General features: G+C 41.4%; 4 protein-coding genes and 1 pseudogene across 6 annotated transcripts; 3 read left to right on the top strand and 2 right to left on the bottom strand.

The window, feature by feature from the left end:
- Nucleotides 1–3,339: 3,339 nt before the first annotated feature.
- Nucleotides 3,340–3,777, bottom strand: LOC108007288 (uncharacterized). The gene is made up of 2 exons (XM_017070967.4): nucleotides 3,677–3,777; nucleotides 3,340–3,617 (listed from the first exon to the last, which is right to left on the bottom strand). Exons 1-2 carry the CDS (start codon nucleotides 3,686–3,688, stop codon nucleotides 3,405–3,407), a joined length of 225 nt encoding a protein of 74 aa, XP_016926456.4. The 5' UTR covers nucleotides 3,689–3,777; the 3' UTR covers nucleotides 3,340–3,404.
- Nucleotides 3,778–4,554: 777 nt separating this feature from the next.
- Nucleotides 4,555–5,273, top strand: LOC108012737 (accessory gland protein Acp29AB-like; annotated as a pseudogene).
- Nucleotides 5,274–8,130: 2,857 nt separating this feature from the next.
- LOC136116914 (C-type lectin 37Db-like) lies at nucleotides 8,131–9,754 on the top strand. Of its 3 annotated transcripts, XM_070994703.1 has the most exons (4): nucleotides 8,131–8,341; nucleotides 8,400–8,527; nucleotides 8,591–9,022; nucleotides 9,077–9,754. In XM_070994703.1, exons 3-4 carry the CDS (start codon nucleotides 8,906–8,908, stop codon nucleotides 9,434–9,436), a joined length of 477 nt encoding a protein of 158 aa, XP_070850804.1. In that variant the 5' UTR covers nucleotides 8,131–8,341; nucleotides 8,400–8,527; nucleotides 8,591–8,905; the 3' UTR covers nucleotides 9,437–9,754. The 3 variants fall into 3 exon arrangements, with proteins under 3 accessions (XP_070850804.1, XP_065720652.2, XP_070850802.1); XM_065864580.2 differs by having other exon boundaries at nucleotides 8,135–8,341; nucleotides 8,591–9,754; XM_070994701.1 differs by having other exon boundaries at nucleotides 8,138–8,337; nucleotides 8,591–9,754.
- A 644-nt stretch (nucleotides 9,755–10,398) lies between these two features.
- On the top strand, nucleotides 10,399–12,153 carry CaBP1 (Protein disulfide-isomerase A6 homolog CaBP1). The gene is made up of 2 exons (XM_017090515.4): nucleotides 10,399–10,560; nucleotides 10,626–12,153. The coding sequence occupies exons 1-2, from the start codon at nucleotides 10,548–10,550 to the stop codon at nucleotides 11,909–11,911; spliced, it is 1,299 nt and encodes a 432-aa protein (XP_016946004.1). The 5' UTR covers nucleotides 10,399–10,547; the 3' UTR covers nucleotides 11,912–12,153.
- A 1,225-nt stretch (nucleotides 12,154–13,378) lies between these two features.
- On the bottom strand, nucleotides 13,379–14,135 carry LOC108007638 (uncharacterized). The gene is made up of 2 exons (XM_017071361.4): nucleotides 13,958–14,135; nucleotides 13,379–13,853 (listed from the first exon to the last, which is right to left on the bottom strand). Exons 1-2 carry the CDS (start codon nucleotides 13,995–13,997, stop codon nucleotides 13,519–13,521), a joined length of 375 nt encoding a protein of 124 aa, XP_016926850.1. The 5' UTR covers nucleotides 13,998–14,135; the 3' UTR covers nucleotides 13,379–13,518.
- Nucleotides 14,136–14,332: the final 197 nt, after the last annotated feature.

Here is a 14,332-nt window from a genome sequence, read left to right as displayed (position 1 = left end):
ATTCTTTGATTATGTTTGATCACGTTCTGTTGCAAAGTTTATTTGCTGGTAGGAGAGTATTGTTTGCCTGGGATTTCAGTAGTTTGAGATGCATTACATAGAGTGGATGAGATAAGGAGATACAGACGCAGGATTCCAGTGTTCAAAAGGGATTAAGAAAGCAAAGAAATTGGGTGGCAATGCTTGAGGCAAAGGAATTTTTTAATGTATCTCAAAAAACTAAAATAAACGTATTATTACAATTACTATTATACCATATCTCTATATACTTAAGTTCCTTCAGTATCTTTATCTTTTAAGTAAGAATTTTTTTTACTTTTCGTATTGTATTATTTTTACCAAATTCAAATAACATTTTACATAAAAAGATGTTATATTTTGTATAAACAGGTTCAATTTTAGGTTATATATTTACTTATAATTATATAGAGTTCAATATATCTTATAACCACTTTTCTTTCCCTTTTATGAAGTCAAAAAAATTCCATATTCCTTTATATTTTCCAGAATCAACATTTTTTAAGCAAATTAACTCAAAGATATTTATCTCCGTAATCCCATCAGCGCCGTTCAGCTCATATTCCATTTTCGCCACCCCTCACCAACATTTCACGCAATTCTTATCTAACACATTCACTTCAACGTATTCCATAGTACACCCCGAATGCAGTCACACATGAAAATCCCATAAAAATTGACAATAATAAGCCACATATCATCATTTCACTCTCCACACATATGCACAGACGTACGTTCCACTCGATAAGAAGTCAGCAAGGCCTGCAAATCAACCAGAAATCGAAGGCCACCCTTCCAAAACCCAAAACCCAAACCGAAAACCAAAAGCCGAATGATGAAGAAAATCGCATAAAAAACAGTTCAATGATATAGAAAAATAGATAAAGCTAAATTTGCAAAAATAACAACAAAGGGACTCGGAAAATGGCAGGGGAAATGGCAAATGGAAAACGCGTGGCAGCGAATCAACTTTAAACTAAGCCGCACCAGGCACTTGAGAATCGACTACAAAAAAATCGAAGAGCACTCGGATCTCCGTGGTGTTGTCAAGTGAATAATGGGACAAATCCGCAGAGTAAATATGACACGTTGCAAAATGGCATTCGATGATAAAAAAAAGGGAATCTCGGGGTTCTGAAAAACACTCGAAAATAAAACTAGGAAATGTGCTATATTTTTCAGAATCGAAATTCGTAGAAAAGTGTTTCCAAAGGGGGAATAGACATTTTTTTAAAAAAGGGGATATTTAAACATATTTAAATACCGTAAAAAGTGTTTCTAAATTTGGAATCCGTTTTTTTTAAATAAAAGTGTATACTTTATATTTTAAAAAATTAAAATTAGTTGAAAAGGGTTTCAAAATGTTGAATACAATTTCTTTTCTTTTAAATACTATAATACTATATAATTTATCTTATTTACCTCTTAGTCTTTTATTACCAATCTTACAATATAAAAACCTTGAAAAAATATTTTAAAACTCTTTTTATCTCAAAGAAGCATACAAGATATAATATTTTTGCAAGTGAACATACTCATAAACGCCCCAACCATCTGAAAGAAGGTTTTGATGTCACTGACAGACGCACATCCTTCGGGAAAGGTGTTTTGACAGGGCGTCAGGAAGTGCAGACACAAAAAAACAGGAAAAAACCAAACAGGAGCAGTGGCAACAAGGGGTTAATATTTGCGCCGCACCCTCACCGTGGCATATCAATAAAAAGATCGCTCCGCTGGGCATACGAAATGTTTGTTTGATAAGCCAGTGTGGAGAAGTTCCAGCACTTAAAGAAATTATAAGTAAGAGTTTTGAACCAATGTAAAAAAAAATATTAAACTATAACTTATCTTAATATGCAAATATATTATAATAATATTATTTTAATAATTAAAAAAAAACATATATATTATTCTTTATGAAGTAAAATCGTTTAAGATTAAAGATTGTATACCCAACCTCCAATTTCTTGTGCTTTGTAGTACATTTACCTTCTTTAATCAAGCAAAAAAGTTTAATAAATAATTTTCCAGTGTAGTAAGTTATTCTGGTGGCAGACCCTTTCCCTCTGAAGTTAATACAAATATTACGCCTTTTTATGCTGAAAGCAAAAAGTGCAAACCAAATGTGGCATAAACATTACTTTTGGAAAAAGGGTTGGCCACACCCACAACTCTTTGTAGCCGCCCCCCAGAAGTTATGACTTTGTGTCATTGAATCTTTATGTGTGCATTCGATATGCATTAAAATTCAATAATCATAAAAATAACACGCAGAATGAAGGCTAAATTCAGCCCCCTACCCCACTGAACTGAACTGAACTCCCCCCAATTAACCCTTGAATGGCAGAAAAGGAAATTGTTTGGCTCTGTCTTTCTGTGGCAATATGAACGTCACATAAATCTTGGCAACACTACTACTAAGTCGCTATTAAGTAAAATTGACCACATATTTTATCTCATATGCGCACGCAACGAAGGCAGACGAAATAGGGGGAGGTCAGAGGTCATGGGGTGGCGGTGGGATGTGGGTGGTGGGCCAATAACCAAAACAATGTGCGAGTAAATTAAACCAAAGCTCCAAGAAATCGCAAACTATATAAATTTCGGGAAAGAAACAATTAAAGGAGGATTCTGAAGGAGAGAAATTAAATTATACAGAGTAATAAAATGAACGCTAATTAAAGAAGTCATTGTAAGAGACAAGTATTTACTTAATTAAACGGTATATATAATCAATACATATAATAATATCATTTTAGATTTATCAAAAATAATACATTTAAAATCTTTTCCGAGATCTCAGAGTTCATACGGACGGATCATACTTTAAATGGTCGGAAACGCATCCTTTTGCGTGATACACAATTTCCAACGAATACTTTTTACACTTTTTCATTTTCGAGTAGTGTGTATAAATATTTTACTGTTTCTTCAAGGCAAAGCGGATTATCCGATACTCAGAAAGAAGATAATGGAAAAATCGAAGAAGTATCCCATGTTGAACATGTAGAGGTGTCCATGTGCCCCCGATGATATCGACGATGGTGAGTTAAAAGTCATATATGACTCTAGTTTCCGTCTATAGAAAGAGAATTTTGGTTGTGCTCTGAAGTTCCGAAAACCATATATTGCCATAATAGCCCCGAAAAGCAGGGACAAGATAATTCGGATTGTATGCTTCGTCGCTTCGTCCTGTATCCAAAAAATCGAGGAGCAGGAGATACCATTCTGCCCATGTGCCAGTGCAAATGATTGAGATTATCAACGAAAATCAAACCCTTTTTGAGAAAACTCCCCATTTTAATTTCTAAGAGTAAGCAGTTAAGATCAATGCGCAATATATATTTAAATGAAATAAAAATCTGAACTTATTTACTTATATGTAGTTAACCGAATTGGGAAAACGTTTGTGTACCGAATCCCCCGAAACTTTGTTGTTGCTGTTCCTGACTGAATCCTCCAAAGGCTACCTGCTGTTGTTGTTGTTGTTGTTGTTGCTGCTGTCCAATGGAACCGAAACCGCTGTTAAAACCGAATCCGCCAAATCCGAATTGGGGACGCGCCGATGCTACGGCCACCAGAACAACCAGACATAGAATCTAAAATTAATTTTAAATTAGTGAAAAATTCAGGAATCGAGAAGTTTACCAAGCCTTACCAAGAATTTCATTTTTATAAAATTTGTGTTTAGCTTCCCTGTGAAACCGGCGAGTTCGAGGGTATTCTTGTAACTGAGGTCTATCCTAGCGGATCTGGCTATTTATATGCTCTGGTCATATTCATTTTCGAAGAAAGTATACTAGAAAGAGCGATTCATAGAATAGGCCTCATTATACGGAATAACAGGTAGTAACACTAGTCTCCTTCGTTGAAATGAATTATGAAAAAAGAGAGAATCTTAAGGCTTATTTTGTTTCATTTACCTGCTAGATTATAATACAGTAGGTATTTGGTACACCTTGTTCATGTAGAATAAACATATTTTGAGATCTGGGTTTTCTTTGCTTATGGGTCCACTATCGGGTGCCTCGGCTATTAGATACCCACAAAATTAACATACCTTTGATTAGAGAAACATCTATGTTTACATTATTATATACGTACATTTTAACATTTTACCCCTATCATGGTAATGGTCCAAATAAATATAGCAATTTATTATTATTTTGAATCTTTAAAAATGTGGGCTCTACGGTTTTGGGCAGAAACCTCTAGAATCTGCGTGCGAGATCACAGCCTACATACGGATAGGCGGACATGGCTAGATCGACTCGGCTAATGATCCTGATCAAGAATAGGTATACTTCATGTATACGTATACTTCCTTCTATCTGTGAGATACTTTTCGACCAATATAGTATACCCTTTTACCTTTTACTTTCCCTTTGACTCTATGAGTGACGGGTATAAGTACCAGCCTTTTTATTTCTATGTTCATTCATTTTTATATAAGATACGGATGTAAGTACAATGTACTTCGTACATGCAGTACAGTGATTATGCTTATCGCATCCTCTGGTAATTAATGAAATATATATAAAATCATTCTGTTATACATTTTTGCCCAGAGCGGTTGTACCATCTCATCATGTTCGTGTGGTCTGTAATTTATTTACTTTTTGCTTTGGTCGCACGGGAATTTTACGGATCTTTGGCAGAAATGCAGAATGGTGACCGATCGGTATGCCTATTGAATGACCCTTCCAATTAATGTGGCGCATTCTGTCTGACCGTATTGAAGCCACTAATCGACCACATAGCAATGCATCAGCAGCAATGGAATAATTACTTAGATGTCCTGGAAAAACTAGATAGTCAGCATACCGCCCAAATGTCAGTCTTGCAGGAAGTACTAACAAAGGTCAGTAGCCCAAAGATGCCGCCCAATAAAGTAATACCACCGGGTTTCGAGAAGATCGGCAAGAGATACTTCTATGTCGAAAGGAATCACCACCAGAACTGGTTCTGTGCCTCGAAATCCTGTGTTGAAATGGGCGGACAATTGGCGGTCATCCAAGATGAACAGGAGCTACGGGATCTTAGGAGGCGAATCACCCACGATACTAGCTAGTGGCTGGACATCAACGATCTGGTAAACGAGGGACAATATGTTTCCTGGACAACCGGCAAGCGAGCGCCGTTTTTAACATGGCAATCCGGTGAACCAAACAATGCACATGAAAGGGAACATTGCGTCGACCTCTACAAGGGCGTTTTTTACGTTGATAAGTGCGAGACGAGATACTATTTTATTTGCCAAGTCAGTGAAGATTAAAAAACGTAATATTTGTACAGCCTTTGTAAGCAAGCGTTAATAAGGCAATTTTAAAATTCCCCTCACAAAGAAACGGTGTTGCCAACACACATGGTTTGTACTTATTCCTTAAGTCTGGCAGCTCTGCAGTATTTTTGGTATCTCCATAAAATACCAAAAATCTTGGTGGGAAAATTGAAAGTCTTTATTGTCGTTGCTGTATTGTATTTTCATTTTACTTCGCCAAAAGGAATGCGCTGCAGCACCACCTGGTGGGAGCCGTAAGCGACGGCAACGCGGCGAACCAGGACGCCATCCAGTGGCTCCTGGGGAAAAATGTTCCCAGCTTGTACGACCACCGGCACTTGTGCGGGCGCCTTGTTCGGTTGGGGGTGGCGGATGGTATGCTCAGGCACCTGAAATTCCGCAAAGGTACCTATATGCGTGTCCTCGGCGAGATGGCAGCCAAAGCCACAAGCTCCATATCCAACCACACGGCGCTCGCGCACTACAAGCACGAGTTCGGGAGGATGGAGTACTTGCTGCGGAACATCTACCAGGTGGTGCCAGAGGAGGAGGAGGTGTCCCTCACCAGCTTGAATGCTGACCTACTGGAGGACATTGGTCAAAAATGGGCAATCGCGTTGGAGGAGGCGATGGTGGAAGCCCTGTCGGTGTTCCCGGAGGTCAGGGAGGATGAAGAGCAGGCCCTCCTCCTCGTCGGTAACTTGGTGGCGGTGATGGCGATCACCGAGGACCCGTACGGTCCGTGAAAATAAATAAATAAAATATAACATAAAAAACATCAAACATTTTTCTTATTTTTAATTTTACATAATTTTATATAATTTTATAAAATTTTATTTACAGGGGCTTATTTTTAATTTTAATTTATCTTAGAGAATTTACTTTAAAATCTTTATTTTTAAAATAATAAAAAAATATTGATAAAAGCTTTAAGGCTTTTGATTATTATTATCGATAAAATGTTAAGTTTATAACAGGAGGGAACGGGGCAAGCATACAATTTAGAGCGAGACGACTATGTAAAGCATAGAACAGCGGTAAACTGTTTTTTTAAAAACATTCGGGGAATAATTCGAAGTGCAACAGAACGAAAGCAACTGGACCCAAAAAAATAAAGAAGAATTAAAAAACAATGGACAACGAAATCAACGCAGGTAAGTGAAAAGTGTTATAAAAGTGTATAGCTTTGCCGACCCGACCAGTGTGTACTTCTTATGGCCGCAAACATACATTCTCACGGCAGCCAAATGTTTTTTTTTTGCTATTTGACAGCACTTTTTTAGCTCTTTGCTTAGTGTTTACTAAGTATTTGCTTAGTTTGCATAAAGCCAGGCACCACAACTGCTTGGCCACGTCCCGCACATAATTATTTTATTTATTTATTTTATTTAATTAATTTAGCAATAAAGGCAGCCGTGGCAGCAGTGCAGGCTGCTGGATTGGCGGTTGTGGCAGAAGCCACACGTGCGACGCAGATGCCGCCACCAGCAACAATTGCGGCGACCCCCCACATGATGCCACCACCACCACCACCTGGACAATGGTGGGGGGGTCCTGCGCCGCAGGGATATGTCGCGCCGGCACCACCTGGTCAGTGGTGGTATCAGCCGGCGCAGACATATGTGGCGCCACAGCCACAGTGGTATCCGTATCCTGCACAAGGATACGGAGCACCACCGCCACTGTGGTACCCTGCGCAAGGGTGGCATCCTGCGCAGGGATACGTGGCGCCACCACAACAGCAGGCGATGCCACAAGCGCAGGCGCCACCACAACAGGCGATGCCACAAGCGCAGGCGCCACCACAACAGGCGATGCCACAAGCGCAGGTAAAACCTCCGCTACAAACTCCACCACAGGAGGTGGTATCGGAGGAGGAGCCGGAGAAGGCGGTGGAGGAGGAGCCGGAGGAGGAGCCGGAGGCCCAGGCTGCCATCCCCCCGTTGGCCCCCCTAACTCTGTCGCCGCGGCCATCAGCAGGGCGTAGGCGTCCTGTCGCTCCTCAGGAGCGGCCAGGGCGCCCATATCCAGCACTGGGAACGCCCCGTCTTTCGTTGCCTCCCATTGCCATCGAAGTCTCTAAGTGGCCACAGCTCCCCACGAAGGAGATGCAGACTCACTTCGATGGCAATGGAAGGCAATGGACGTCGGCGCCTTACCAGTGCTGGATGTGCTGGCAGAAATGCGGTTATCCGTATAAAGCCAGGCGCCACACCTGCTTGGCCTCGTCCTTTACGTATTCTTGCCCATATTGCCCCTTCAGTTCCACTTCGAAGAACCCTAGTGGGCACAGGGCAAAGTGCAAAGGGGACGGGGTCACGGCGTACGTGCCAGATGGCCCAAATGCCACCCTGCGGGAACACTGGGCGGAGGCTAACAACGGGGTGATGCAGCCTGCTTCGAGGGAGTCGTCGATGTCCCCCCAATCGCGGCAAATGACGGTTATCCTGGCAATGACCAATATTCATCTCCAGCAGATTAAAAAAAATTAAACGCAGATAATTTCCCTAAATGTACAAAAACTGTCTTCAATGGACGAAATCAAATCCAAAAATGAGCAGTACTCCAAGACAAAAAATTATAGTTCTTTAGAGCAAACCCACGACCGACCCGCATGCGGTCAAGAAACACAATGATTGTTTTGTTGACGAATCCCGAAATCGACAAGGGTCTATCGATTTTCTTGAACAACGGCTATCGATGTATGGCCAACGTTGCCATTATTTCAAATGGAATACTCACCTCTGAAAAGTGGCAGGCTCAGTGGCAGCCTCGAAGGGTGGCAACGTTGGCCACACATCGATAGCCGATGTTTAGGAAAATCGATAGACCCTTGTCGTTTTCGGGACTCGTCAACAAGACAATAATTTTGCTTTTATCACCGCAAAAAATTAAAAATTAAAAAAAATATATACCTTTCAGATTGGTGTGCAAAGTACAACGCACAAGCACATTAGGACGCTAAGCTACCAACTTTATACTTGCTTGTTTGTTATATTATCCGAATTTTTGCGGACATGTCCTATTTTCACAGCGAAGTTTGTAATAATCTAATCTAATATATAGATTCTATTATAATTAATGTATTCAATTATCTAAGACTTAAAATCTTTAAAAACGCTTCATAATAGTTACCTGGCATGGTAAGCGGTGCATTAAGTCCAGTCTTGTCACTTCACCCTTGGTGCATAGATGCAGCGGCTCGCCCAGGAGGGTCGGCACTTCCAGGTGGGTACCGCACAGCGCCTGCTTCAGCTTTCTTATTTCTGATGATTTGTCTTTTTTTAAAAGACATTGATGTAAGTACAATGTACTTTGTACATACATATACAGCAAAGTGATTATGCATATCGCAACCTCTGGTAATTAATGAAACACATATAAAATCATTCTGTTATACATTTTTGCCCAGAGCGGTTATACCATCTCATTATGTTCGTGTGGTCTGTAATTTATTTACTTTTTGCTTTGGTCGCACGGGAGTTTTACGGATCTTTGGCAGAGGTACAGAATGGTGACCGATCGGTATGCCTATTGAATGACCCTTCCAATTAATGTGGCGAATTCTGTCTGACCGTATTAAAACCACTGATCGACCACATAGCAATGCATCAGCAGCAATGGAATAGTAACTCAGATGTCCTAAGGCTAAACGAATCCCTAAAAAAACTAGATAGACAGCATACCGCCCAGATGTCAGTCTTGCAGGAAGTACTAACAAAGGTCAGTAACCCAAAGATTCCGCCCAATAAAGTAATACCACCGGGTTTCGAGAAGATCGGCAAGAGATACTTCTATGTCGAAAGGAATCACCACCAGAACTGGTTCTCTGCCTCGAAATCCTGTGTTGAAATGGGCGGACAATTGGCGGTCATCCAGGACGAACAGGAGCTACGGGATCTTAGGAGGCGAATCACCCACGATACCAGCTACTGGCTGGACATCAACGATCTGGTAAACGAGGAACAATATGTTTCCTGGACAACCGGCAAGCGAGCGCCGTTTTTAACATGGCAATCCGGAGAACCAAACAATGCACATGACAGGGAACATTGCGTCGACCTCTACAAGGGCGTTTTTTACGATGATAAGTGCGAGACGAGATACTATTTCATTTGCCAAGCCAGTGAAGATTAAAAAACGTAATATTTGTACAGCCTTTGTAAGCAAGCGTTAATAAAGCAATTTTAAAATTCCCTCCACAAAGAAACGGATTTGCCATCACACATGGCTTGTACTTATTCCTCAAGTTTGGCAGCTCTGTAGTATTTTTGGTATCTCCATAAAATACCAAAAATCTTGGCGGGAAAATTTAAAGTCTTTGTTGTCGTTGCTGTATTGCATTTTCAACTATTTGAAGTATATACAAATTTTGACTTTTAAAATCACTGAGTCAAAAGCAGACTTCAGCAATTTCAAAAATATTAATTTCAAGGAATAAATGTTTATTACCTACTTGTTTTGTAATTTTGGTAGTTCTTTTTGATAAGTTAGCTTTTTAACAGAATCAAGACGAATAAGCAAACAAGAGTTGTAAAAGTAATTTTAATGCGTTGCTAGTACATACAGAGATAGTAATACAGATTTTTTTAAAGAAAGTGGATGATTTGGCGATCACTTAATCACTCAGCAATAAGAACTACTTGAAGTTCGATTCGAAGTACGTTTATTAATTTATTGATAAATCGCCGAAGATATGCTAAATTTGTGTAGCATACCAAATATGATAATTAAACAAGCCTTGTTCAGCCTTGTGTACAGAATAATTTATTTAAAAATAGTTCCTTGTTTTTCACATGCAGAGTAAGTAAAATGGTATGCCAACTCGATTTCTAGACCATTGGAGAGCTGCCAACTTGATTCGAAGGACACTTTTCCCGCTTGTTGTTCGATAGTCACGAAGGCAATCTAGCTATCGCGAGTACGCCGAATAGTGACGTGCTCTCTCGCTTATGCTCTCTCATTTCGGAGAGCAAGAGTAGAACTATTTTATCTCGCTTTTTTACTGACCCTTACGGTTGCGTACGGTGCTTACGATGGCTTACGTTTGCTTACGGTTGCTTACGTTTGCTTACGTTCAAATACCGAATAGTGACGTGTACTCTCTTCTTTTTTAGCAAAATATAAGCCGCATCTGTACACTTGATTTACTTAAAGTAGAGCCGACTGACAAGCCGCGTTGATCAAAAATTGCCAAGATTACCCCTAGACAAATAAACACGTAAGCAGTTCAAAAGCAACACCAAAGATGAGACAACTGGGTAGGTTTTTAAATGAAATATATAACCAAAATCATGTTAATCATACATTTGAAACGCCCCCGCAGCGAGCATATTGTTGCTGGCTTTTGTCGTGGGCCGGGTTAGCGCCTTCTACTCGCCCACCGATGGCGTTGTGGAGCTGACGCCCTCGAATTTCGACCGGGAGGTACTGAAAGACGACGCCATCTGGATTGTGGAGTTCTATGCCCCATGGTGCGGCCATTGCCAAAGCCTGGTGCCCGAGTACAAGAAGCTTGCCAAGGCCCTGAAAGGAGTTGTCAAAGTGGGTTCCGTCAATGCCGATGCGGATAGCTCGCTGAGCGGCCAATATGGTGTACGTGGCTTTCCCACCATCAAGATCTTTGGGGCCAACAAGAAGTCGCCCAGTGATTACAATGGTCAAAGGACAGCCAAGGCCATTGCCGAAGCCGCTCTGGCCGAGGTCCAAAAGAAGGTTCAGTCCGTCCTGGGCGGCGGTGGTGGATCCTCCGGCGGTTCTAGCAGCTCATCCGGTGATGAGGTCATCGAACTCACCGACGCTAACTTCGACAAGCTGGTCCTGAACTCCGACGACATCTGGCTGGTGGAGTTCTTTGCTCCCTGGTGTGGTCACTGCAAGAATTTGGCACCCGAATGGGCCAAGGCCGCCAAGGAGCTGAAGGGCAAGGTCAAACTGGGCGCTTTGGATGCCACCGCCCATCAGAGCAAGGCCGCCGAATACAATGTGCGCGGCTATCCCACCATTAAGTTCTTCCCTGCTGGATCTAAGCGCGCCAGCGATGCCCAGGAATATGATGGTGGACGCACTGCCTCAGATATTGTATCCTGGGCAGGTGATAAGCATGTGGCCAATGTACCGGCACCCGAACTCATCGAGATCACCAATGAGTCCACCTTTGACACTGCCTGCGAGGGTAAACCTCTGTGCGTCGTCTCTGTACTGCCACACATTCTGGACTGCGATGCCAAGTGCCGCAACAAGTTCCTGGACACGCTGCGCACACTGGGCGACAAGTTCAAGCAGAAGCAGTGGGGATGGGCCTGGTCAGAGGGTGGCCAGCAGTTGGCCCTGGAGGAGTCGCTCGAGGTGGGAGGCTTTGGCTACCCCGCCATGGCTGTGGTCAACTTCAAGAAGATGAAATTCTCGGTGCTTAAGGGATCCTTCTCCAAGGACGGCATCAACGAGTTCCTGCGCGACATTTCCTACGGACGTGGCCATACGGCCCCTGTTCGCGGTGCCAAGAAGCCAGCGATTGTGTCCGTGGATCCCTGGGATGGCAAAGATGGCCAACTGCCCACCGAGGAGGACATCGATCTGAGCGACATCGATCTGGATAAGGATGAGCTGTAAGGAGCTGTGAGGATCGGAGACCAAGACTGTGCGGCCCAAGCTCAAATTTCCACTTATTAAACATACAAACACTTGCATTCTGAATGATATTCATTAGTCAGCCAGCGTATCTAAATATAAATAAATAATAATTATCTATTAGCATTTTCTACCATCCTCACATAGATATTAATGAATTGAAACCAGCGAACATAAGAACTATGTACCATAAAATTAATAAACTGTGCAACGAAACGTGTGAATTGTGGGCGAGTGTTAATCAGGGTTACGAAAAAGCGCAGGCAGTTGTTACAAAATTGCACAATATTTAGCGGGATAATGCAAAGTAATGTTAGAATATTATAATTTTAAATGAAAGGTTTCTTAAAAAAAATATAGCTCGGGTATTATAAAGTATGCTTACCATCAAGCATCTTTGTTACTCGAACTTAATTAGCATAAACCAGTTTATTTAACCAAATTTCACATACTCGCATAGTGGTTTTAAAAAGATGAATCATCTAAAAGTCTTCAAGTTTCAAACACTCATGAACTTATTAATTCATTTTAATTAATAATATTAATACCAAACAAAAATTGTGTTTATTTTCACAGTTGTACCACTGGCAATGGTAAAATCGTTTATTTTTTGTAAAAATTCGCATAAAAATGTCCAAAAAGATTTGTATATGTAAAATTTGATAGGTCTTATTCTAGGTAACGTCTAAAAACGTATTTTGACACAATGTATAGAAGGAAGTATGGTCTAAATGCACAAATTGAAGACTGCTTAAATGTATTCGTGGTGGCAGATTGGCGCTTATACTATGATTGGCAAAGTATATATTAATTAAGTACTTGGTTTCGTTTAAGTACAACCTGTGTTTGAAGGGACGGGGATTTGCCTTAGCAAGGCATGGTATGGGAAAATTCGAGGCATCACAAAGAGTTCGATTCTGTATGCAAATTGGGCTTTGACGAGACGGTATATAAAAAGATTGCCGAATTTCTTGGGATTTTGTAAGAAAAGAAACAGGCAACGTGACTCAATTGCCACACTTTGGCTTTGCCCAAGAGAAAAGAGAAAAGGGCAAGGAACAAAGCGGCGTGTAAACGGCCAAGACTACCTGCATAAAAAGAAATAAAAAGGCCAAAAACGCAAGGTAAAAAGGGTCGGAGGACAGGCCAAACTTGTTGAGCCTGGGATCAAGAGAAACAACAGATAAAGAAACTGTCGGGGATGCGTAGGAAACCCAATTTACAATTATGAATGATTAATTCCCTTTCCAGCGAACTCCTCAACTGGTTATTGCTATATACTATTGACCTAAGTGCAACTGACAAGAAATATAAGGGAGGTGTTGCATTACGAAATGGTGTTCTATAATCTTAAGAGATCAAGAATTCATTTGATTTACAGAATGTTGCTCAATATTAATATATATGGTGTCTGAGATGAGATATTGTAGTCAAAGTCGAGATATTTCTTGTCAGTTAGGACACTAGGACCTAAAATCTGTAATCATTCTTGTCGATTTTCGTTCTGGCTGGCATTGAAGTCTTTTTTTTTTGAATTACTAAGTATAAGTACAACTAAACCACGGTCCCTAGGATGTCTATACCTCGAATCAGGCCATCGTATGGTGTTTCTGGTCGGGATAGTTCTCTATCGACTGGATGGAGCGCGATGTGGCGGCGGTGATGGTGGAGGATACGTCCATAAACCTATACTTCTTCTCATCGCGGAAGAGTAGAGGGTAGCAGATGATGCCGTAGTAGAAGACCAGGCAGAGGACGATGACGGTGAAGATGATGGCGATGATGCCGAAGGTGGAGATTCCGGCTCGGCTGTCCAGGTACTCCTTGGGCGTCGGGGGGGCCGGGGTGGTGGTGGGCGGCTCCGTAGTCTTGTATCTTTTGTAACTCTTTGCTCCACTCGCACTGAAAACCAAGCAACTGGCGCCTGCAATAAAACGAGATTGGATTTCTATGAAATCTGCTCGCGATGCGATTTGCTCTTGCCCCCTTTTTCCCCATCCCGTTTTTCACTTTCGTTCATTCACTCACCTAAAAAGAGCACACACAGCAGGTACGAACTGCGAGACATTTTATTTTATTTCGAATTTACGATTGGGCACGAAAACACGGAGCGAAAATCGTTCGTTTGCCTTTCTTTCTTTTCGGCCAAGAAAACGGGACGCAGACGCAGAACAGAAGAATCACAAAGCAACAAGACAAAAACCTTTCGAGTAGGAGTTAGGGATGGTATGGGGCTGGATATCGATACATGGCGATAGTTTTCGTGGACGATAGCTTTGGTCACTCCATTTTGAAAACATCATCAAATTTATTTAAATGGTTCTTATTTACCTTAAGTTTTGGGTAAGTTTAAAATCTTTTTTAGAACCGTCTATATCTATAAATTATTCACCCAGCGCCGAA

The sequence above is a fragment of the Drosophila suzukii genome, chromosome 2L (assembly GCF_043229965.1).
Source record: "Drosophila suzukii chromosome 2L, CBGP_Dsuzu_IsoJpt1.0, whole genome shotgun sequence".
Taxonomy (NCBI): Eukaryota; Metazoa; Arthropoda; class Insecta; order Diptera; family Drosophilidae; genus Drosophila; species Drosophila suzukii.
Note: the sequence above shows the minus strand (reverse complement) of the source record. Positions and strands in the feature narration are given on the sequence as shown.

What these genes read in the sequence shown, in the direction of transcription:
- LOC136116914 (XM_065864580.2), top strand. Translation starts at nt 8,906, where the DNA reads ATGCATCAGCAGCAATGGAATAGTAACTCAGATGTCCTAAGGCTAAAC.
- LOC108007638 (XM_017071361.4), bottom strand. Translation starts at nt 13,997, where the DNA reads ATGTCTCGCAGTTCGTACCTGCTGTGTGTGCTCTTTTTAG. An exon ending in GCTGTGTGTGCTCTTTTTAG is followed by an intron (nt 13,854 to 13,957) that starts GTGAGTGAATGA and finishes GTTTTATTGCAG; the next exon opens with GCGCCAGTTGCTTGGTTTTC.